We start from the raw sequence: 22,047 nt of genomic DNA, 5'->3' as shown, positions 1-22,047 counted from the left end.
AGGCCAATATCACTGATGAACATTGATGCAAAAATCCTCAACAAAATACTAGCAAATTGAATACAACAATATATTAAAAAGATCATACACCACAATCAAGTGGGATTTATTCCAGGGATGCAGGGATGGTTCAACATCTGCAAATCAATCAACGTGATACACCACATTATGAAAATGAAGAATAAAAATCACATTATCATCTCAAGAGATGCAGAGAAAGCATTTGACAAGATACAGCATCCATTTATGATAAAAACCTTGAATAAAATGGGTATAGAAGGAAAGTACCTCAACATAATAAAGGTCATATTTGACAAACCCACAGCGAATATCATTCCCAATGGAGAAAAACCGAAAGCTATCCCTCTAAGAACAGGAACTAGACAGGAACAGGAACTAGACAAGGATGCCCACTCTCACCATTCTTATTTAACATGGTATTAGAAGTCCTAATCAGAGCAATCAGGCAAGAAAAAGAAAAGGGATCCAAATCAGAAAGCAAGAAGTGAAACTAACTATTTTCAGATGACATGATTTTATATATAGAAAACCCTAAAGAATCCACAAAAAACTTTTAGAAATAATAAATGAATACAGTAAAGTTGCAGGAAACAAAATCAACATACAAATATCAGTCGCATTTCTATACACTAACAACAAAGTAGCAGAAAGAAAAATTAAGAATACAATCCCATTTACAATTGCAACAAAAAGAATAAAATACCTAGGAATAAACTTAACCAACGAGGTGAAAGACCTGTACTCTGAAAACTGTAAAACATTGTTGAAAGGAATTGAAGAAGACAGAAAGAAATGGAAAGCTATTCCGTGCTCTTGGATTGGAAGAATTAACATAGTTAAAACGTCCATGCTACCTAAAGCAATATACAGATTCAATGCAATCCCTATCAAAGTTCCAATGACGTTTTCCACAGAAACAGAACAAAGAATCCTAAAATCTACAAGGAACAACAAAAGACCCAGAATAGCCAAAGGAATCCTGAGAAAAAAGAACAAAGCTGGAGGTATCACACTCCCTGATTTCAAAATATACTACAAAGCTATAGTAACCAAAGCAGGATGGCACTGGCACAAAAACAGACACACAGATAAATGGAACAGAATTGAGAGACCAGAAATAAACCCACACGTCTATGGACAGCTAATTATAGACAAGGGAACCAAGAACATACAATGGAGAAAGGACAGTCTCTTCAATAAATGATGTTGGGAAAACTGGACAGCCACATGGAAAAGAATGAAAGTAGACCATTATCTTACACCATACACAAAAATTAATTCAAAACGGATTAAAGGCTTGAATGTAACACCTGAAACCATGAAACTTCTAGAAGGAAACTTAGGCAGCACACTCTTCAACATAGGTCTTAGCAGCATATTTTCAAGCACTATGTCCCAGCGGGCAAGGGAAAATACAGAAAAAATAAACAAATGGGACTACAATCTGAAAAGCTTCTGCACAGCAAAAGAAACTATCAACAAAACAAAAAGACAACCTAGCAATTGGAGAAGATATTTGCCAACCATATTTCTGATAAGGGGTTAATATCCAAAATATATAAAGAACTCATACAATCCAACCACAAAAAAAACAAACAACCCAATTAAAAAATGGGCAAAGGATCTGAAGAGATATTTTTCCAAAGAAGGTATACAAATGGTCAAAAGGCACATGAAAACATGTTCAACATCACTAATTATTAGGGTTGTGCAAATCAAAACTACAATGAGATATCACCACGCCCGTCAGAAAATGACTATAAGTAACAAGACGAGAAGTAACAAGTGCTGGAAAGGAGGTGGAGAAGAGGGAACCCTCATGCACTGCTGGTGGGAAGGCAAACTGGTGCAGCCACTATGGAAAACAGTATGGAGAGTTCTCAAAAAATTAAGAATAGAAATACCATATGACCCAGCTATTCCACTTCTGAGTGTTTATCAAAAGAACACAAAAACACTAAGGCAAAAAGATATATGCACCCTTGTGTTCACTGCAGCATCATTCACAATAGCCAAGACTTGCAAACAACCTAAGTGCCCATCAACGGATGAAAGGATAAAGAAGATGTGGCATGTATACACAATGGAATACTACTCGGCCATAAAAAAGGGTGAAATCTTGCCATTTGCGACAACAGGGATGGACCTTGTGGGTATAATGCTAAGCGAAATAAGCCAGACAGAGCAAGTCATATACCGTATGATCTCACTCATAAGTGTTAAATAAAATTAAAAAACCGATAACAACAGCAAACAAACGTATAGATACAGAGATTAGATTCGTGGTTACCAGTGGGGAAGGGGGGAGGGAGGAGGGTGAAAGGGGTAATAGGGCACATGTGTACGACGATGGGTGGTAATTAGTCCTTGGGTAGTGAAAAAAAATGTCTCTTTTTAAAAAATTGAGCTGTAAAGGCTGAAGCAGCAAGAAAATGAAGAAAGAGAAGACAAAGATGATAATGAAAATAAAGAGGTGGCTGGGGACAAGGAGGACAACAATTATAATTCCACTGAAAAAATTGGTTTCAACAAAGACGTTTGTTGTCTATACAGCATTTAAATCCCATTACAAATCACACTACTTCAAATTAAAAAAAAATTCGATACTCTGGAAGATTTAGATTTCTTTAGGCTGTTCTTGTGTACTCAATACCCTACTGTACATGTCTTTAGACAGTCTTGTCCTTTTGTGTCATTTTCAGTAGCCACTGACTCTGTCCATGGGGGGCTGGAACCCGGCCTCTACAGGTATAGGAGGTTCTTGTTGGTTTCTGAGGACGGCAGGTTTTTCTGGTTCACATGCATTTGATGCAGCCTCAATGAAGTAACCATTGTTCTGTTAACTAAATATCACACTGTATTTGCAAAATCCTACAATTGTTTTGAAAATAAAAGCTGGGTCCCAGCATCTATCCATACCTGGAGATGGGCAGGGAAGTGGGTGTGAGTGGCCCTGCTGGGCTGGCCTGCACCCTGTCTCCCCCCCCAACCCTGCCCTGCCTCCACCTCACATGAGGGGACCCCAGCTACGACCAATCAGGTTTGAGATAGTAGATGATGCCATCCAAGGCGCCAGGCACCAGCACTCCACGCACCAGCAGCACAACGAGGACCACGTAGGGGAATGTAGTGGTGAAGTACATGATCTGGGGGCCAGGCTGCTCAGAGGGGCCCTGCAGCACCCACCTCCCACTTTGAGGCCCTGGCCTGAGCAGGACCACCAGGCAGGCATGGTCCCCGGCTACTGGACAGTATGTTCAGAGGTAGGGAGGGAGGCTGGCCAACAGCGCCCCCCTTCTACTCCTCAGAGCCATGGCTCCTCCCAAAGGAAGCTGGGTGCTCAGCTGGAGCACCAACAGCCCCACGGCAAGCACAGGTCAGTTGCAGAGGGAGGGGAGAGGCAGGGCCCTCCCCAGGCAGGGAGTGGGACATCAGCATGGAGGCAGGTCCAATGCTTCCCCTGCCACCAGCTCCAGGTCATCCTCTGTGGAGAGGCGAGGTCCTAGGTAGTTGGGATTAGAAGTGGGCCAGCCAGAGACAGAGGCAAGAGCAAGACGGTCGACAAAGGCCTCTGCCTCCCATCCAAGTGGGGCCAACCAGCTCAGCAGGTTGGCCCTCGGCACACTGTCTATAACGTGTCTGTTCACACATTTGTCTCCCCAACCTGACAGGGAGCCCCTGAGTGAGGGCATGTGTCTAGCCCCCCCCCCGGGGTCCCCAGGGCCAGAGAGGCAGGCGAGAGAGACAGCCACAGCCCAGGTCCACCCAGACCATCAAAACAGAGTCAGATAGTGAGTGAGAGAGAAACAGGCAGAAACGGGGGTGGGGGTAGGGGCGGGCGCAGGGACGGGGTTGTCCGACACAGGGAAGGGGCAGCTACTGCCTTGGCCTCTCCCCCTCAGGAGGGAAGGCTGCTGGGCCCACATTTGGAGGGTGGGGAGGACTATCCAGCTGTGGGGTGGGGATCAAGTGGCCTGGATTGAAGTACCTGCCCTCTCCCCAGGCCCTGGCCCTGTCCCTGGCCCTGGCCCTGTCACCTCCCGTTGCAACAGGGAGACACCCCTCCCCCAGGCAATGCTGCCCCCCAGCCCTGCCATCATCCCTAGCCCTGCCCTCATCCAGCTGTCCCTTTCCTGTTGACTTGACCCCCTTCCAGACACAGAAGTACACCAGCACCAAGCAGGCCAGCAGACACAGGGTCACCTCCCAGTTGAGGGCCCCTGGCACCTCCAGCCCCCCAGAGAGCCGCCAGGCTTTGTTCCTGGGGGAGGGAGAGCCCATGAGGGCTGTGCCAGCAGAGGGCAGAGGGACAGGGAGCTGTCCCAGGAGTGGTGCTCCCCCTCATGCAGCCCTGCAGTCCAGCTGGTCTCTCCTGGGCCCAGATACCTGCAGACTCGGCCCACATGCGGAGCCCAGAGAGAGGCACAGGCAGGCCCGGCCCAGAGGTGCCTCACTCCCTCCCGGAACTCGAAGACAGGGGACTCGTGGTCAGCAGGCTGGTCACAGGTGAGGTTGGCCCAACTGGCACCGGCCTGGGCTTCGAGGCGCACGCGGCACGCCTGGGCAGGGGCAGGCTTGGCGGGAAACAGTCACGTGTCTGGTGGCCTCAAGGACGACGCCCAGACCACAGCTCTCTTCCCCGGAAACAACCGGCGGTGTGTTCGCACAGGCGCACTGAGGTTACTTAGCGCTCTATGGGGCGGAGCTTTATGAGGGAGTCCTCATTGGCTAGGCAGGCTACAAGGTCTCTGGGCCGGCTTGGCGGGAACCAGTCGCACTCCGCAGGACTCAAAGCGAGTCTGTTCGCGCAGGCGCACTGGCGATCCCAAGTTGCATTGCGCGCAAAACAGTGGGACTCGGTGAGAGGGCCTCAGTCGCTGAGCCGCGGGCTGAGAGGGCAGACGGGTTTGAGTTGGACTCTGAGGGGAACAGCGGAGTGGCAGCAGCTATGCAGGCTGCAGACGAAGGTGGCAGTGGTGCGGCTGGTGCACGGGGTGGCCCCAGCAGCCCTGAAGGCCTGGGTGGCCCTGGAGGCCCTAACAGCCATAGTCTCCCTAGCGTTCTAGAAGGCCAGGGTGGTCCTGTCAGCCCTAGTGGCCCTGGTGGTCCCAGCGACCAAGTTAGCCCTGGGGGCCCTGACAGCCCGAGTGGTCAGCGCGGCCCCGGCGGCCCCCGCGGCCCCAACAGCCAGGGTGGTCCTGGCGGCCCCAGTGGCCGGGGTGGCTCTGGCCTCCCTGATGGCCAGGGTGGCCCTGGTGGCCCAGGCAGCCCTGGAGGCGAGGGGACGGTGGGATCAGCAGCCATAGGTGCTCCCGACGTCGCGCAGGCAGCACATGCTTCAGGGCCAGGTGGAGATGCAGCACCAGTGGATGCAGGACCAGAAAGCCGACAGATGGTCTTGTATCCTTTCCAATGAGCCCCTGGGGCCTGGTGGCCAGGGGATGGGCCAGGGACATCCCACAAGGCCAGGGACAGGTCACAGGGCAGCCGGGTGGAGACAAAAAGGGGAGCAGTGAGGGGAACCTGAGGTAGCTTGCTGGGGGGGAGGGGCGGGGGTGGGCTGGGGGGGTTGACGCCTGAGGGGGCTGGAGGGTGGGGAAACAGGCCTGAAGGAGTGGGGGAGGTGAGACAGGGTGAACCGAGTGAGGAGGGAGGCAGGCAGGCCAGGGTGGCCTGAGCTGGCAGGACTGGGTGTGTGTGTGGGAGGGTGGGGGTGGACGGCCTGAGGGGAAGCTGGGGTGGAGGCCAGCCTCTGAGACGCAAGGAAGTCTCAGGCACTGGCAAATTCGGTAGCAGATGACGCCTTAACCGTGTCTCCCCCAGCACACTCACCGTGCCTTTCCGGTCCCCCCTGGAGGCAGAGATGGCCCACAGGGCCATGGCCCCAGATGCCCAACCCCACCGGCAGGTGGTTCAAAAGGAGTTCACAGTGAACGGCAGCGTCCTGGCTGTGTCAGTTCCAGAAGGAGCCAAGACGGGGGTGGCAGCAAGTGCTCAGGGCCTGAGAGCCAATCTCAGCCCAAGGGGCTCTGTGATGGATACGGGGAGACATTCAAGTGTTAGGTCTCAGGAGAGGGTGTGGTGTGCTGGGTGTAAGAGAGAGTCATCACCTTTAACTTGATGTTTACCCCTCACTTTTAGCAGGTGGACTGCTGAAGACCCAGGCCTCCTCCAAATTTCCATCAACTCCTTCCTGGACCAGCTTTCCCTGGTGATGCGGAACATTCGGCGCATTGGGGCCATCTTTCCCCTAAGTCTTGGCCGGGGAAAAGGAGGCTGATCCCTAACCCCGTGACCCCCACTAGGCAACGCACCGGGCATTGATTCCTGGAGTGGTTGCCACTATCTTACTGGGGCCTCATTGTTTGCCCATGTTGGCGTTTGACTCTCTAGGCCCACCTGTGTTTCCCTGTTGCTGGAGGAGGGGATGATTAAATGCTTGTTACTGCAGAAAACGAAATTGAGCTAGTAGTCTGCGTCTGAGTTTCTTTTCAGCTACTGCACCTCCAGATTTTCTTTCCTTTGTCCTCGTGTGGGAGGGGAGGTTCTGGGATTCAGATAGTCCAGTAGTACCAGGTAATTGACATTTAGGAAATGGAAGAAAATGAAAATCAATTGTGTCCTGGTCTCCAGCATTAAGTACTCTCAACATTTTGGAATATTTTTGCCGTTTTATGCTTGTATTTATACATTAAATGTATAATGATAATATAAACAAATGAGGTTATTACTTATAAGCATGTTTTTGCAAGTTTAGCACTGATCTTTCCTGAAATTCTTTCATTTAATGTAAACATTACCTCTTTCTAAGAGTGCTTCAAAAATATGTTAGGGAATGGATTCATAAAAGATGCATTATAATGTAATTGTCGAACATTCAAATTGATCCCAATTTTTTGATTATTATGGTTAGGGATTCAATGGACTTCTTGTATTAAGTCTTTCCATGAATGGTTATTTCCTTAAGCTAGATTCCGAAAGGTAGAAATATTGACCTGAACGTTTCCTTTCCTGTTTCTTTTTTACGACTCTTGATCACAATTGCTCTTCAGAAAATACACCTCCTACCAGATTTCTGGTTTTCCAATGTTCTTGTCACCATTGAGTTGGTTCCCTACTAAAATAAAAACTTAGTTTGCATGAAAAGAGAAAAAACCCAGGCACACTAAAACAGGAATTTTGTGGCTGACTGGCTTGTTTCAGATCAGTGAGGAAAAGTGCGGGGACAGTTGGCGAAGTGTTTGGGCAGGGGGGAGGTTGGCTCCCTCGAATTTGTCTTTTATCCTGCAATCTTGCTAAACTCACTGATGAGGTCCAGTCACTCTACAAAAGATTTCATTGGATTTTCTACACAGACAATCATATTGTCTGCAGACAAAGTGTTCCTTCTTCCTTTCCGATTGGGAAGACCTTTTATTGATTAATTTATCTCCTCGTAATGGGTTGGATTTTTCTGACTCTTGGCCTATCTGCTTATTTTTTTATTGCAGACTGTGTGTATTTTTCCTTGGGTGCTGGGTATTTTCGTATTCCTAAATGTATTCCTGAGCTTCTTTTTTTTTTATCAAATATTGCTAACTTCCTTTGGAACAGTTTGATCCTTTTGAGTCTTACTTTTAAGATTTGCTACATAGGACCAGAGCAGCTTTTAGTGTAGGATGAACTATTTTCCGCACTATTGATACAAGATCCCTCTGAGTACTGTACCTGATGTCACTCGAATTAGGAAGTTTTCCATGATGGCTAGTGGGCACAGGTGCTCACCTAGGTCCTATTTAACCTTTGATCCTTTCTAGTGGTCCTTTCCCAGGACGAGGGTAGTTTCCTCACATGCCTGTGCTGATCAGTATTCTCCTGAATACTCAAGAGGGACCCTCTGCAGATCTCCAGGATCCTCTCTGCCTACAGCTCTTGATCTACAGTACACCGCGCCTTAGGGCCCCGACTTCAATCTCCTTCTTCCTCGATCACCCGGCAAAGCCCGGACCCGCCTTGGCCCCACAGGTGGACTGCTGAAGCTGCTGGCAACATTAACACCTAAGTCAGGTCACGAAACTCCTCTGTTCCAAACCCTCCCTGGGCTCCCTTCTCACTCAGAGACAAAGCCAAGGTCCTTACGGTGGCCTGCAGAATCCAGTGTGATCTGGACCGCTCCCTCTCTGGCCTCCTCCTCTCCCCTCTCCACCTTGCTCACTCTGATCCAGCCACATTGGCCTCCTCCCCTTTTCTGAAACGCACCAGGCCCATGTCTACCTCGGGGCCTTTGCCTTGGGCTCTTCCCTGTCTGGAACTCCCTTCCCCCAGGGTTCCACCTGGCTCACTCCCTGACCTCCTTCAGGTCCTTCTCAGATGTCACCCCCTCAGAGAGGCTTTGCTGGCCACCCCATTAAAACTGCATCCAGCTTCTCTCACCCCCTGCATTACTTATTACCCCTGCAGTATCCCTGGCTCCGAGAACACTGCCTGCCTGGCACAGAGCAGCCCCAGATACACATGCTCCTTAATCAGGCCGTGGTCTCTCTCAGCGAGTCTCATCAAATGCTATTCTCTTGGCCCAGAACACTCCCGGGGCCTGGCCCAGCTCCCCTCCTTCGTCCTGCATTAATGGGTGGGGGAGGGGAGAAGAGGTCCCTCCCTAGCTTCACCATGATGGAGATACAGCCGGGACAGGAAGGGGTTGCCAGATTTTAAGGACTTTGGGTGCATTGGAGCCACACAGTGACGACATGATCTGCCTTACATCTTAGCAGGTTCTCTCCGCCTCCCACATTGAGCATAGGCTGAGGGAGGCCAGGGCAGGATGCCAGTGAGTGAGGTTGGCAACATCCCTGGGGGGACAGGTATTTACAGACGGAGAGGGTGAGGTGGAGGTAAATTAAATAAATAGGTCGTTGGGGATATAAATAGCAAGGAAGGCAGGGGCTGTCACAACACCTGGGTGCAAGGGCAGGAGGCTGGGGGTATTGCTGCTGCTGGGGTCGGGGGCTTGGTCCTGTCACCCTGTCCCCCTCCACCCCCCACCCCCGCCCCGGCGGGGCCCAAAGCAAGGCACTAATGAAGGGGGCGCAGGTGGGCCAGGGGCACATTGGCCCCGTGGCCTCCCCTGTCCCGCCCGATCCAGGGCTCAGCCCCTAGACCCAGGTGTGTGCCGCCCCCCTCGACGGGAGGACGGCTCAGGACTGAGAAGCCCCCTCCTCACCGGTTCACCACCCTTAGCTGTTGCTGGACAGGAGGCTGATGATCTGTTCCAGCTTCTGGCGCAACTTATGCTTCCGACAAGAGGCATCTCGGTCCAGAGCGGTGAGAACCTGGGGGAGGAGGGCCCCTCGGAGCTGGGCTCGTGGGGAGGGGCCAGCTCCTCCTGGGCAAACACCCCCTCCCCAGCCGGGAGCTCTTCCCTCCCTCACACCTCAGCACATCCCTCCTCCCAGGGGGCCCTGGGCACGTGGGATGGGCTGCAGTCTCTCACCTTTGAATACACCCTGCAGCTTCTCCTCGACCCCAAATCCTCCTCCAACTGCAGAACTTTCTTGTCGTCCTCTCCACAGCCAGAGCGCAGCGCCTCCCAAGAGTGGTCTGGACTCGCTGTCCCTGATTTCCCCTTACCCATTCAGTCCTGACACCCTCCCCTACAGCCTCTCTTGTCCAGGTCTCCATGATCCTGTCGCCAAGCCCCAGTGAGCGTTTGGGGCCTCATCTCCCTTGACTGTCGGCAGCACCCGACAGAGCCGACCACCCCCTCCTCCCTGACCCCCACCCCCAGGGGGGGTCTCACTCGTGTTCCAGGACCTGCCCGGCACTCTTTGGGTCCCTCCCATCCCTCCTCAGTCTCCGCTGCTGGCTCCCCGTCTTCTCAGCCACCTCTGAGCGTCCCAGGGCCCCAGGGCCCAGTGCTGGGGCCGCTTCTCCCTCTATACCCACTTGGCGGCCCTTGGTGAGCTCAGCCGGGCTCGGGGCTTTCAGGGCCATGTCCTGGCTCACAAGTTCTTGTCTCCAGGCAAGGATACATCCTGAAGTCCACACCTCTACGTCCCCTGCCTCCTGAGGTCTCCCCTCGCAAACCCCCCAGGCGCTACAGTGGGGGGGGCCCCCATCCTCTGGGGATTCCTGCCCACACCTGCTTGAGTCTTCCCAGCTGAGGCCCCAGACATCATAGGGCAGAGACAACACATCTCCACTGTGTTCTGTCCTAATTCCTGACCCACAGGATCTGTGTGCACAACCTGTGGCTGTTTTAAGCCACCTACCCTTTGGGGTAATTTGTTATGGAGCCATAGCAACTGGAACAAATAGTGACGGCGGCAGCAACAAAACAGCCAAATGGTGGTGGCTAACCTTGACGCAACACTGACTTTGTACGGGTCCTTATTGCAAGCACTTTACTTACATTCACTCCAATTACTTCTCATGACAACCCTGCCAGGTAGGTATTCTTCCCACCTCCAGTCCCCAGACCATGAAGCCTAGGTCCAGAGCTGGCAGATTATCGGTCAAAGGTCATGTAGTTCTTAAGGGCAGGGGCTCTGGCTGAATCCCCACAGTCTGGCTCCACAGCCCATCTCTTAGCCACTGTGCTACGTGGCAGGCCACCCCTGATTCTTCTTCCAGCATCCTAACTTGCACTGCATGGACAGTGAGGTCATGGGGCCAGAGGGCAATGGCAGAGGGTGCTCATTTCACATTTCAGTTTTTATTTAGGAAATGTGCTGAGGGACCTTAGCAAGACAAGCATAAATCTCCACCTCCAAAACTGGAAGAGTGTCACCCTGCTGACACAAAGAGAAGGCAGGGATTGACACAGTCTTATTTTCTTAGAGTCTGGGACACCTGTCAGACATTCCAGCGCAACTACCCAGACCCGAGATTCTGAGCAAGTGGCAATGTGTCTTGGGGCAGCAACGGAACAGATTAACGAAAAGATTAGAAGTGATTTAGAGGAAAACAACAGTTCTTAGTTCGAACAGTCTCCACGAAGTTCAAGCTTTTATTCTGAGCAGGTGATGTGCTATTACATAAGTAAATTGCTCCCAATGGTAACCTCTTGCTGCCCTGCATGCCTGACACCGCGGGAACAGGGCAGAAAGAGAAACAGACAGCAGGCCACATCTACAGTGCCCTGGAGAAAGACAGAAATCGTTTAGGATGGGAGAGGCTGAGCCAGGAGGATTAGGGAACATGGATACATGGTGCAGCCCACCTGGAACCAATCAGTCTTTCCTGATCCCCTGCCTGACACCATTCAATGGCTCCTTACCACCCAAGATTCCTCACATGTATGTGTATGTACATATACACGCTTACCTTCATTGGTTTTTCATTTTAAAACTGACAAGTGCTCGCCATAAAAATATTCTGTGATACAAAAGCATAAAAGGTGGAAACTATAATTAAATTCACCCCCTTTCTCCAGTCCTTTCTTATTGTGGGCAGAATTTGAAGATGTCTGCAGAGATTCCCACTCCTGTTGTGTCCGCCCTGTATAATCTCTTCCCCTCGAGGGCAGAAGGGAGCTGAAAAGATGATGGCACTAGCAACCTGTGCCAGGTGTGCTGGCTGCCCTCTCCATCCTACCGCTGATTTGGGTTTTGAGAGATGTTAGGTGGGCAATTTAAAATGCCACGGCACTCTCCTAGCACAAATCAGCCCCTTCTTTCTTCGCCAAGCTTTTCCCTAGTGGTATGTTTTTGATGAGATTCCAGAGTTCTGTAGACATTGATTCTGACAGTTTTTGCCAGCTCATTAGTTGCTTTTGTGGAGGAATGCAGCCCTGGAGATCCTCATCTGCCCTTTGTTGGCGATGTCACGCAAAACATCCATGTGTCATATTTTAATTATAAATATCCAAACTCTAAGAGATGAACAGAATCTAATAGAACCACAGTGGAAGAATGAGGAGGAGAAGCAGAGTGGATGGTGTTGCAAAAGAGCTGAATGCTCTTCTGTGCATCAATAATTAATCTCTAAAAAAGAAGAGTCAAGAAAGGAGAAACGACCAAAACAGAGAGTGAGGGAAAGGGAGAGGGACAGGGAGAAGGAGGAAAAAAGGCAGGCAGGAAGGAAGAAGGGAAGAAAGAGAAACAGAAAGGGAGAAAAAAGGAAGAAGGAAAAAAAGAAAGAAAAGGGAGGAAGGAAGGAAGAAAGCAGAGAAAGAAGGAAGGAAGGGAGGGAGGGAAAAAGGAACAAAGGGAGGGAGGGAGGGAGCAAGGGAGGCAGGCAAGAAGGGAGAGAGGGAAGGAGGTGAAACCGAGAACAGAGAAGTTGAAAAATCTTCCCTAGAGCAAAAACTTGGAGATAAGCTTTGCTAACTGCAGCTGTGCATACTCAGCATAATCAACTGTTGTTCAAAACCAACCAGGTCTTTCTGTCCCTCCTTAGTAAATGAGTGAGCTGTATTTCCCAGGAAGTCAAGGTTCCAGTTAATCAAGATTCAGCCTCACAAGGCCAAACACAGGCTGAAGATGAAAACTAACCGGAAAAGTCCAGACAGTCAAGAGAAAAGAAACTCAGTCTTCAAGGCCAAACACAGGCTGGTGGGAAGACGCCAACCAGCAAGGCCACGTGCTCCCCCCTCCCCTACCTAAAACCCCAGCACATGCTCCCCTCCCCCACCTAAAACCCCAGCACATGCTCCCCCTCCCCTACCTAAAACCCCAGCACATGCTCCCCTCCCCCACCTAAAACCCCAGCACATGCTCCCCCTCCCCTACCTACAACCCCAGCACATGCTCCCCCTCCCCCACCTAAACCCCAGCACATGCTCCCCCTCCCCCACCTAAAACCCCAGCACACGCTCCCCCTCCCCTACCTAAAACCCCAGCACATGCTCCCCCTCCCCCACCTAAACCCCAGCACATGCTCCCCCTCCCCCACCTAAAACCCCAGCACATGCTCCCCCTCCCCTATCTACAACCCCAGCACATGCTCCCCCTCCCCCACCTAAAACCCCAGCACATGCTCCCCCTCCCCTACCTACAACCCCAGCACATGCTTCCCCTCCCCCACCTAAAACCCCAGCACATGCTCCCCCTCCCCTACCTACAACCTCAGCACATGCTCTCCCTTGCCTACCTAAAACCCCCAATAAAAACCCCTCCCATTTTCCCTTCTAGGAGGTGGACCTAAATTTTAACTCCCATCTCCTCATCTGGCTGCCTTTTGATAATAAATCTCTTCCTTTGCCACAAGCCTGGCATTTCCAGTTTTTGGCCCTCCTGTGCAGTGGGTAAATGCCAGAACACTGGCCCTATGTGCATTTTTCTTGTGGCAAGGAAACAGGGTCTAAATTTGTTTGTTTGTTTTGTTTCTGGTTTGGAATGGGCATCCTTTTGGTGAGTTTCCTAGTTAAAACTGACCAAGTCCTATTTTTCCTTTCATTTGTTTGCCTCTGCTTCCTGGGTTTTGTTCCAGGTTACTGGAGTTTGTTTGGTGTGGCTCCAATTTGTTGAAAGGACTAGAGATCTCACTCAGAGAGGAACTGCAAGCTCCATCTCTTTTGATACTAGTGTGTGTGTGTGTCTGTGTGAATCTGTGTGTGTGTGAGTGAGTGAGTAGTTTGTTTGCCTCTGTTTCGGGGTTTTGTTCCAGGTTACTAGAGTTTGTTCAGGGGGAGCCTTGATTTGTTGAAAGGACTGACTCTTGGCTCCATCTGTTTTGATACTTACGTGGGTATGTGTGAGTGTGTATAATGTGTGCTTGGGGGTGGTGCTATAATGGGAAACTCATATTCGATTCCCAGTGGCAGCCCTCTGGGTTATGTATTGCAAAATTGGAATGTTTTCAGTTACAAACCTATGAAAAAGAAAAAGATGAAACAATTAAATTTGGGGTCTCAGCTTCCTCTCATGATCTTACAGATGCTAACAAAAAGAAGTTAACAAAAGAATAAAAAGAAGCTGAGAGAAAAACAAAGGGACTCTTCTCAACAAGGTAGAAATTTTTAAAGGTATTATTTTTTACTTTTTTTTATTGAGGTCATAATAGTTTATAACATTGTGAAATTTCAGTTGTACATTATTATTTGTCAGTCACCATATATATGTGGCCCTTTACCCCTATGCCCATCCCCCAACCTGCTTCCCTTCTGGTAAACACTAATCTGTTCTCTTTGTCCATGTGTTTGTGTATCTTCCACATATGAGTGAAATCATGTGATGTTTGTCTTTCTCTGTCTGGCTTATTTCACTTAACCTCATACGCTCAAGGTCCATCCATGTTGTTGCAAATGGGACGATTTTGTCTTTCTTTATGGCTGAGTAGTATTCCATTGTATATAAATATACCAGATCTTCTTTATCCATTCATCAGTTGATGGGCACTTGGGTTGCTTCCATATCTTGGCTATTGTGAATGATGCTGCAATGAACATAGGGGTGCATAAGCCTCTTTGAATTGTTAATTTCAAGTTCTTTGGATAAATACCCAGTAGCAAGATAGCTGGGTCATATGGTAATTCAATTTTTATTTTGTGAGAAATCTCCATACTGTTTTCCATAGTGGCTGCACCAGATTGCATTCCTGTGAGCAGTGTATGAGGGTTCCCTTTTCTCCACATCCTCTCCAACACTTGTTATTTTTTGTCTTGGTGAGTATAGCCATTCTAACAGGTATAAGGTGATATCTTAGTATAGTTTTGATTTGCATTTCCCTGATGGTTAGTTATGTAGAACATCTTTTCATGTGCCTATTGGCCATCTGTATATCTTCTTTGGAAAAATGTTCATATCCTCTGCCCATTTTTTGGTCAGGTTATTTGTTTTTTTGTTGTTGAGTTGTGTGAGTTCTTTATGTATTTTGGAGATTAACCCCTTGTCAGATATATGATTTGCAAATATTTTCTCACAGTTGGTGGGTTGTCTTTTTGTTTTGTTCCTGGTTTCCTTTGCCTTGCAGAAGCTCTTTCATCTGATGTAGTCCCATTTGTTAACTTTTTCTTTTGTTTCCCTTGCCTGAGTAGACATGGTATTTGAAAAGATCCCTCTAAGACTGATGCCAAAGAGTGTACTGCCTATATTTTCTTCTAGGAGTTTTATGGTTTCACATCTTACCTTCAAGTCTTTAATCCACTTTGAGTTAATTTTTGTGTATGGCGAAAGATAATGGACTTCTTTCATTCTTTTGCATTTGGCTGTCCAGTTTTCCTACCACAATGTATTGAAGAGAATTTCCTTTCTCCTTTGTATGTTCTTGGCTCCTTTGTCAAATATTAGCTGTCCATAGATGTGTGCTTTTATTTCTGGGCTTTCAATTCTGTTCCATTGATCTGTGTGTCTGTTTTTGTACCAGTACCATACTGTTTTGATTACTGTAGCTGTGTAGTACATTTTGAAGTCAGGGATTGTGATGTCCCCAGCTTTGTTCTTTTTTCTCAGGATTGCTTTAGCTATTCGGCGCCTTTTGTTGCCCCATGTGAATTTTAGGATTCTTTGTTCTATTTCCGTGAAAAACATCATTGGGATTCTGATTGGGATTGCATTGAATCTGTAGATTGCTTTAGGTAATATGGACATTTTAACTATATTTATTCTTCCAATCCATGTGCATGGGATATCTTTCCATTTCTATATGTCATCATAGACTTCTTTCAATATTGTCTTATACTTTTCATTGTTTAGGTCATTCACCTCCTTGGTTAAAATTATTCCTAGATATTTTATTCTTCTTCTTGCCATTGTAAATGGGATTGTCTTCTTGAGTTCTCTTTCTATTAGTTCATTATTAGAGTATAGAAATGCAACTGATTTTTGTAAGTTCATTTTGTACCCTGCATCTTTGATGTGGTTTTTGATTATTTCTAATGGTTTTCCAATGTATTCTTTAGGGTTTTCTATATATAAAATCATGTCGTCTGCAAATAGTGAGAGTTTCACTTCTTCATTGCCTATTTGTACTCCATTTATTTCTTTTTCTTGCCTAATTGCTCTGGCCAAAACCTCCAGTACTATGTTGAATAAGAGTGGCAAGAGTGGGCACACTTGTATTGTTCCTGTTCTCAGAGGGATGGCTTTCAGTTTTTCCCTATTGAGTATGATGTTGGCTGTGGGTTTCTCATATATGGCCTTTATTATCTTGAGGTACTTTCCTTCTATACCAATTTTATAGAGAGATTTTATCATAAATGGGCGCTATATCTTGTCAAATGCTTTCTCTGCTTGTATTGAGATGATCATGTGATTTTTAGTCCTAATTTTGTGAATGTGGTGTATCACATTGATTGATTTGCAGATGTTCAACCATCCCTGCATCCCTGGTATAAATCCCACTTCATCATGGTGTATGATCCTTTTAATGTATCGCTGTATTTGGTTTGCCAATATCTTGTTGAGGATTTTTGCATCTACGTTCATCTGCGATATTGGCCTATAATTATCTTTCTTTGTGTTGTCCTTGTCTGGATTTGGGATCAGGGTGATGTTGGACTCATAGAATGTGTTAGGAAGTGTCCCATCTTCCTCAATTCTTTAGAATAGTTTGAGAAGCATAGGTATTAAATCTTCTTTGAATGTTTGGTAGAATTCTCCAGAGAAGCCATCTGGTCCTGGAGTTTTTTTAGGGGGGAGGTTTTTGATTACTGTTTCAATCTCTTTACTTGTGATTGGTCTATTGAGATTCTCTATTTGTTCTTGGTTCAGTTTTGGGAGGTTGTATGAGTCTAAGAATTTATCCATTTCTTCTAGATTGTCGAATTTGTTGGCATATAGTTTTTCATAGTATTCTCTTATAATCTTTTGTATTTCTGTGGTATCCATTGTAATTTCTCATCTTTCATTTCTAATTTATTTGAACCTTCTCTCTTTTTTTCTTAGTGAGTCTGGCTAAGTGTTTGTCAATTTTTATTATCTTCTCAAAAAAACCAGCTCTTGTTTCATTGATCCTTTCTACTGTTTTTTCTTTGTTTGTTTGTTTAAATTTCATTTGTTACAGCTCTAATTTTTGTTATTTCCCTCCTTCTGCTGACTTGGGGCTTTGTTTGTTCTTCTTTTTCTAATTCTGTTAGGTGTAGTTTAAGATTGGTTATTTGATATTTTTCTTGTTTATTAAGGTGGGCCTGTATTGCTATGAATTTCCCTCTTAGGACTGCTTTTGCTGCATCCCATATGAGTTGGTATGGTATATTTTCATTCTCATATGTCTCCAGATATTTTTTTTTTGATTTTTATTGATATTTTAATGGTTTCTAACATTGTGAAATTTTGGGTTGTACATTTTTGTTTGTCCATCACCCCATATATGACTCCCTTCACCCCTTGTGCCCACCCCCCACCCCCACTTCCCGGGTAACCACAGTCCAGTTTTCTCTGTCCATGTGTTGGTTTATATTCCACATATGAGTGAGATCATACAGTGTTTGTCTTTCTCTTTCTGGCTTATTTCACTTAACATAATACGCTCCAGGCCCATCCATGTTGTTGCAAATGGGACGATTTTGTCTCTTTTTATGGCTGAGTAGTATTCCATTGTATATATATACCACATTTTCTTAATCCAATCGTCAGTCGAGGGACACTTAGGTTGCTTCCACTTCTTGGCTATGGTGAATAATGCTGCAATGAACATAGGGGTGCATAAGCCTCTTTGGATTGTTGATTTCAGGTGCGTTGGATAGATTCCCAGTAGTGGGATGGCTGGATCATAGGGCATCTCTATTTTTAATTCTTTGAGGAATCTCCATACCGTTTTCCATAGAGGCTGCACCAATTTGCATTCCCACCAGCTGTGTATGAGGGTTCCTGTTTCTCCACATCCTCTCCAACATTTGTTGTTTTTTGTCTTGGTGATTATAGCCATTCTAACGGGCGTGAGGTGGTATCTTAGTGTTGTTTTGATTTGCATTTCCCTGATGATTAGTGATGTTGAGCATCTTTTCATGTGCCTATTGGCCATCTGTATATCTTCCTTGGAGAAGTGTCTGTTCATTTCCTCTGCCCATTTTTTGATCGGGTTGTTTGTTTTTTTGTTGTTCAATTGTGTGAGTTCTTTATATATTATGGAGATCAACCCCTTGTCAGATGTATGTTTTGCAAATATTCTCTCCCAGCTGGTTGGTTGTTTGTTCATCTTGATTCTGATTTCATTTGTCTTATAAAAGCTCTTTAGTCTGATAAAGTCCCACTTGTTTATTTTTTCTTTAGTTTCCCTAGTCTGGGTAGGCATGTCATCCGAAAAGATTCCTTTAAACCCAATGTCAAATAGTGTGTTGCCTATATTTTCTTCTATGAGTTTTATAGTTTCAGGTCTCACCTTCAGGTCTTTGATCCATTTTGAGTTAATTTTTGTGAATGGCGATAGCACATGGTCCACTTTCATTCTTTTGCATGTGGATGTCCAGTTTTCCCAACACCATTTATTGAAGAGACTTTCCTTTCTCCATTGCATGTCCTTAGCACCTTTGTCGAAAATTAGCTGTCCATATATGTGTGGTTTTATTTCTGGGCTTTCAATTCTGTTCCATTGATCTGTGTGTCTGTTTTTGTACCAGTACCATGCTGTTTTGATTACTATTGCTTTGTAGTATGTTTTGAAGTCAGGAATTGTGATGCCTCCTGCTTTGTTCTTTTTCTTTAGGATTTCTTTAGCTATTCGGGGTCTTTTGTTGCCCCATATAAATTTTAGTATTCTTTTTTCTATTTCTGTGAAGAATGTCATTGGGATTCTGATTGGGATTGCATTGAATCTGTAGATTGCTTTAGGTAATATAGACATTTTAACTATGTTTATTCTTCCAATCCACGTGCATGGGATATCTTTCCATTTCTTTATGTCATCGTAGATTTCCCTCAATAATGTCTTGTAGTTCTCATTGTATAGGTCCTTCACCTCCTTGGTAAGATTTATTCCTAGGTATTTTATTCTTTTTGATGCAATTGTAAATGGTATTATCTTTTTGAGCTCTCTTTCTGTTAGTTCATTATTAGCATATAGAAATGCAACTGATTTTTGTAGATTGATTTTGTACCCTGCAACTTTGCTGTAGTTGTTGATTGTTTCTAACAGTTTTCCAACAGATTCTTTAGGGTTTTCTATATATACAATCATGTCATCTGCAAATAGTGAGAGTTTCACTTCTTCGTTACCTATTTGGATTCCTTTTATTCCTTTTTCTTGCCTAATTGCTCTGGCCAAAACCTCCAGTACTATGTTGAACAGGAGTGGTGAGAGTGGGCAGCCCTGCCTCATTCCTGTTCTCAGAGGAATGGCTTTCAGTCTTTCCCCGTTGAGTATGATGTTAGCTGTGGGTTTGTCATATATGGCCTTTATTATGTTGAGGTACTTTCCTTCTATTCCCATTTTATTGAGAGTTTTTATCATAAATGGATGTTGTATCTTGTCAAATGCCTTCTCTGCGTCTATTGAGATGATCATGTGGTTTTCATTCTTTGTTTTGTTGATGTGATGTATCACGTTGATTGATTTGCGGATGTTGAACCATCCCTGCGTCTCTGGTATAAATCCCACTTGATCATGGTGTATGATCTTTTTAATATATTGTTGTATTCGGTTTGCCAATATTTTGTTGAGGATTTTTGCATCAATGTTCATCAGCGATATTGGCCTGTAATTTTCTTTCTTTGTATTGTCTTTGTCTGGTTTCGGTATCAGGGTGATGTTGGCATCATAGAATGATTCAGGAAGTGTTCCATCTTCCTCTATTTTTTGGAATAGTTTGAGGAGGATGGGTATTAAATCTTCTTTGAATGTTTGGTAAAATTCACTGGAGAAGCCATCTGGTCCTGGACTTTTATTTTTTGGGAGGTTTTTGATTACTATTTCAATCTCTTTACTTGTGATTGGTCTATTCAGATTCTCCATTTCTTCTTGGTTCAATTTTGGGAGGTTGTATAAGTCTAAGAATTTATCCATTTCTTCTAGATTGTCCAATTTGTTGGCATATAATTTCTCATAGTATTCTCTTATAATCCTCTGTATTTCCATGGTATCCGTTGTAATTTCTCCTCTTTCATTTCTAATTTTATTTACTTGAGCCTTTTCTCTTTTTTTCTTAGTTAGCCTGGCTAAGGGTTTGTCTATTTTGTTTATCTTCTCGAAGAACCAACTCTTTGTTTCATTAATCCTTTCTACTGTTTTTTTGGTCTCAATATCATTTATTTCTGCTCTGATTTTTATTATTTCTCTCCTTCTGCTGGCTTTGGGCTTTGTTTGTTCTTCTTTTTCTAGTTCTGTTAGGTGTAATTTAAGGTTGCCTATTAGGGCTTTTTCTTGTTTGTTAAGGTGGGCTTGTATCGCTATGAGTTTCCCTCTCAGGACCGCTTTTGCTGCGTCCCATATGGTTTGATATGGCATGTTATCATTTTCGTTTGTTTCCAGATAGTTTTTGATTTCTCCTTTAATTTCATCAATGATCCATTGGTTGTTCAGTAGCATGTTGTTTAATCTCCACATTTTTGTCACTTTCCCAGTTTTTTTTTCCTGGTTCATTTCCAGTTTCATAGCCTTATGGTCTGAAAAGATGCTTGTTATGATTTCAATCTTCTTGAATTTATTGAGGCTTGCTTTGTTTCCCAACATATGGTCTATCCTAGAGAATGTTCCATGCGCGCTTGAGAAGAATGTGTAGTCAGCTGTTTTTGGGTGGAGTGCTCTGTATATGTCTACTAGGTCCATCTCGTCCAGTTTTTCATTTAAGTCTAATATTTCTTTATTAACTTTTTGTCTGGATGATCTATCCATTGCTGTAAGTGGGGTGTTAAGATCCCCTACTATTATTGTGTTGTTGTTGATTTCTCCTTTTAGGTTTGTTAATAGTTGTTTTATGTACATTGGTGCTCCTATGTTGGGTGCATATATATTTATAAGTGATATGTCTTCTTGATGGAGTGTCCCTTTTATCATTATATATTTCCCTTCTTTGTCTTTCTTAACCTGTTTTATCTTGAAGTCTACTTTGTCTGATATGAGTATGGCAACACCTGCTTTCTTTTGTTTGCCATTAGCTTGGAGTATTGTCTTCCATCCTTTCACTCTGAGCCTGTGCTTGTCTTTAGTGCTAAGATGTGTTTCCTGAAGGCAGCATATTGTTGGGTCTTGCTTTTTAATCCATCCTGCCACTCTGTATCTTTTGATTGGAGAGTTCAATCCATTTACATTTAGGGTAATTATTGAAATATGAGGGTTGAATGTTGCTGTTTTGTCACTTATTTTCTGGTTCTTTTGCATTTCCTTTGTTTCTTGTCCCATTTGTTTTGGACTGCCAATTCAGTTTGGTTGTTCTGTCTTACGATTCTTCTAGTTTTCTCTTTGTTTATCATATGTGGTTTTAATTTGATTATTTGTTTAGTGGTTACCTTGAGGTTTGGGCGAAAAATCTTCTGTATGAGATAGTCCATTATCTGATAGCCTCCTATTTCCTTATACTAAGTCAATTCAGTCACTTTCCTCTTCCCCTTCTAAGTTGCTCTTGTTATACCTTATTCTATCTTGTGTTGTGGCTGTGTGTTTACAGTGATGAGGTTAAATTTATTTTTGGTGAATTTCTTCCTTTGATCTTTGATTTTAGTATTTAAGTGGTTGCTAACCTATTCCGGTAAAGATCTACTATTTCTCTGATTTTGTCTACCTACTTTTCTCCTTACTCCAAGCTTTGTGTTCCCTTTCTCTTCTTGTTTTCAGGCCTGAGGGCCTTCTTGATTATTTCTTGTAGTGGCGGTCTCGTGGCCATGAACTCCCTTAGCTTTTGTTTATCTGGGAGAGTTACTATTTCTCCATCATATTTGAAGGATATTTTTGCTGGATAGAGTATTCTTGGCTGAAAGTTTTTGTCTTTTAGTATTTTGAATATATCATTCCAGTCTCTTCTAGCCTGAAAAGTTTCTGTTGAGAAATCCGCTGAGAGCCTGATGGGAGTTCCTTTGTACGTTATTTTTTGTTTTTGTCTAGCTGCCCTTAATATTGTTTCTTTGTCGTTGACCCTGGCTAGCCTTACCACTAGGTGTCGTGGTGAAGGCCTTTGTCTGTTAATATATATAGGAGTCCTGTTGGCTTCGCTTACTGGTATTTCCTGCTCCTTCCCCA

General features: G+C 45.3%; 1 protein-coding gene across 1 annotated transcript; it reads left to right on the top strand.

Annotated features, from left to right (window-relative positions):
- The first annotated feature begins 4,969 nt into the window (after nucleotides 1–4,969).
- On the top strand, nucleotides 4,970–6,301 carry LOC131400416 (EKC/KEOPS complex subunit LAGE3-like). Its single transcript, XM_058535150.1, has 4 exons — nucleotides 4,970–4,997; nucleotides 5,134–5,308; nucleotides 5,845–5,973; nucleotides 6,166–6,301. Exons 1-4 carry the CDS (start codon nucleotides 4,970–4,972, stop codon nucleotides 6,299–6,301), a joined length of 468 nt encoding a protein of 155 aa, XP_058391133.1.
- Nucleotides 6,302–22,047: the final 15,746 nt, after the last annotated feature.

This window comes from Diceros bicornis, chromosome X (genome assembly GCF_020826845.1).
Source record: "Diceros bicornis minor isolate mBicDic1 chromosome X, mDicBic1.mat.cur, whole genome shotgun sequence".
NCBI lineage: Eukaryota > Metazoa > Chordata > Mammalia > Perissodactyla > Rhinocerotidae > Diceros > Diceros bicornis.
This window is presented reverse-complemented; position numbering and strand designations above follow the sequence as displayed.

Bases quoted from the DNA above. Each gene is read 5' to 3' on its own strand.
- LOC131400416 (XM_058535150.1), top strand. From the start codon at position 4,970: ATGCAGGCTGCAGACGAAGGTGGCAGTG. The intron at 4,998-5,133 runs GTGCGGCTGGTG...TGGTGGTCCCAG, and splicing joins TGCAGACGAAGGTGGCAGTG to CGACCAAGTTAGCCCTGGGG. The intron at 5,309-5,844 runs GTGGGATCAGCA...TGTCTCCCCCAG, and splicing joins GCCCTGGAGGCGAGGGGACG to CACACTCACCGTGCCTTTCC.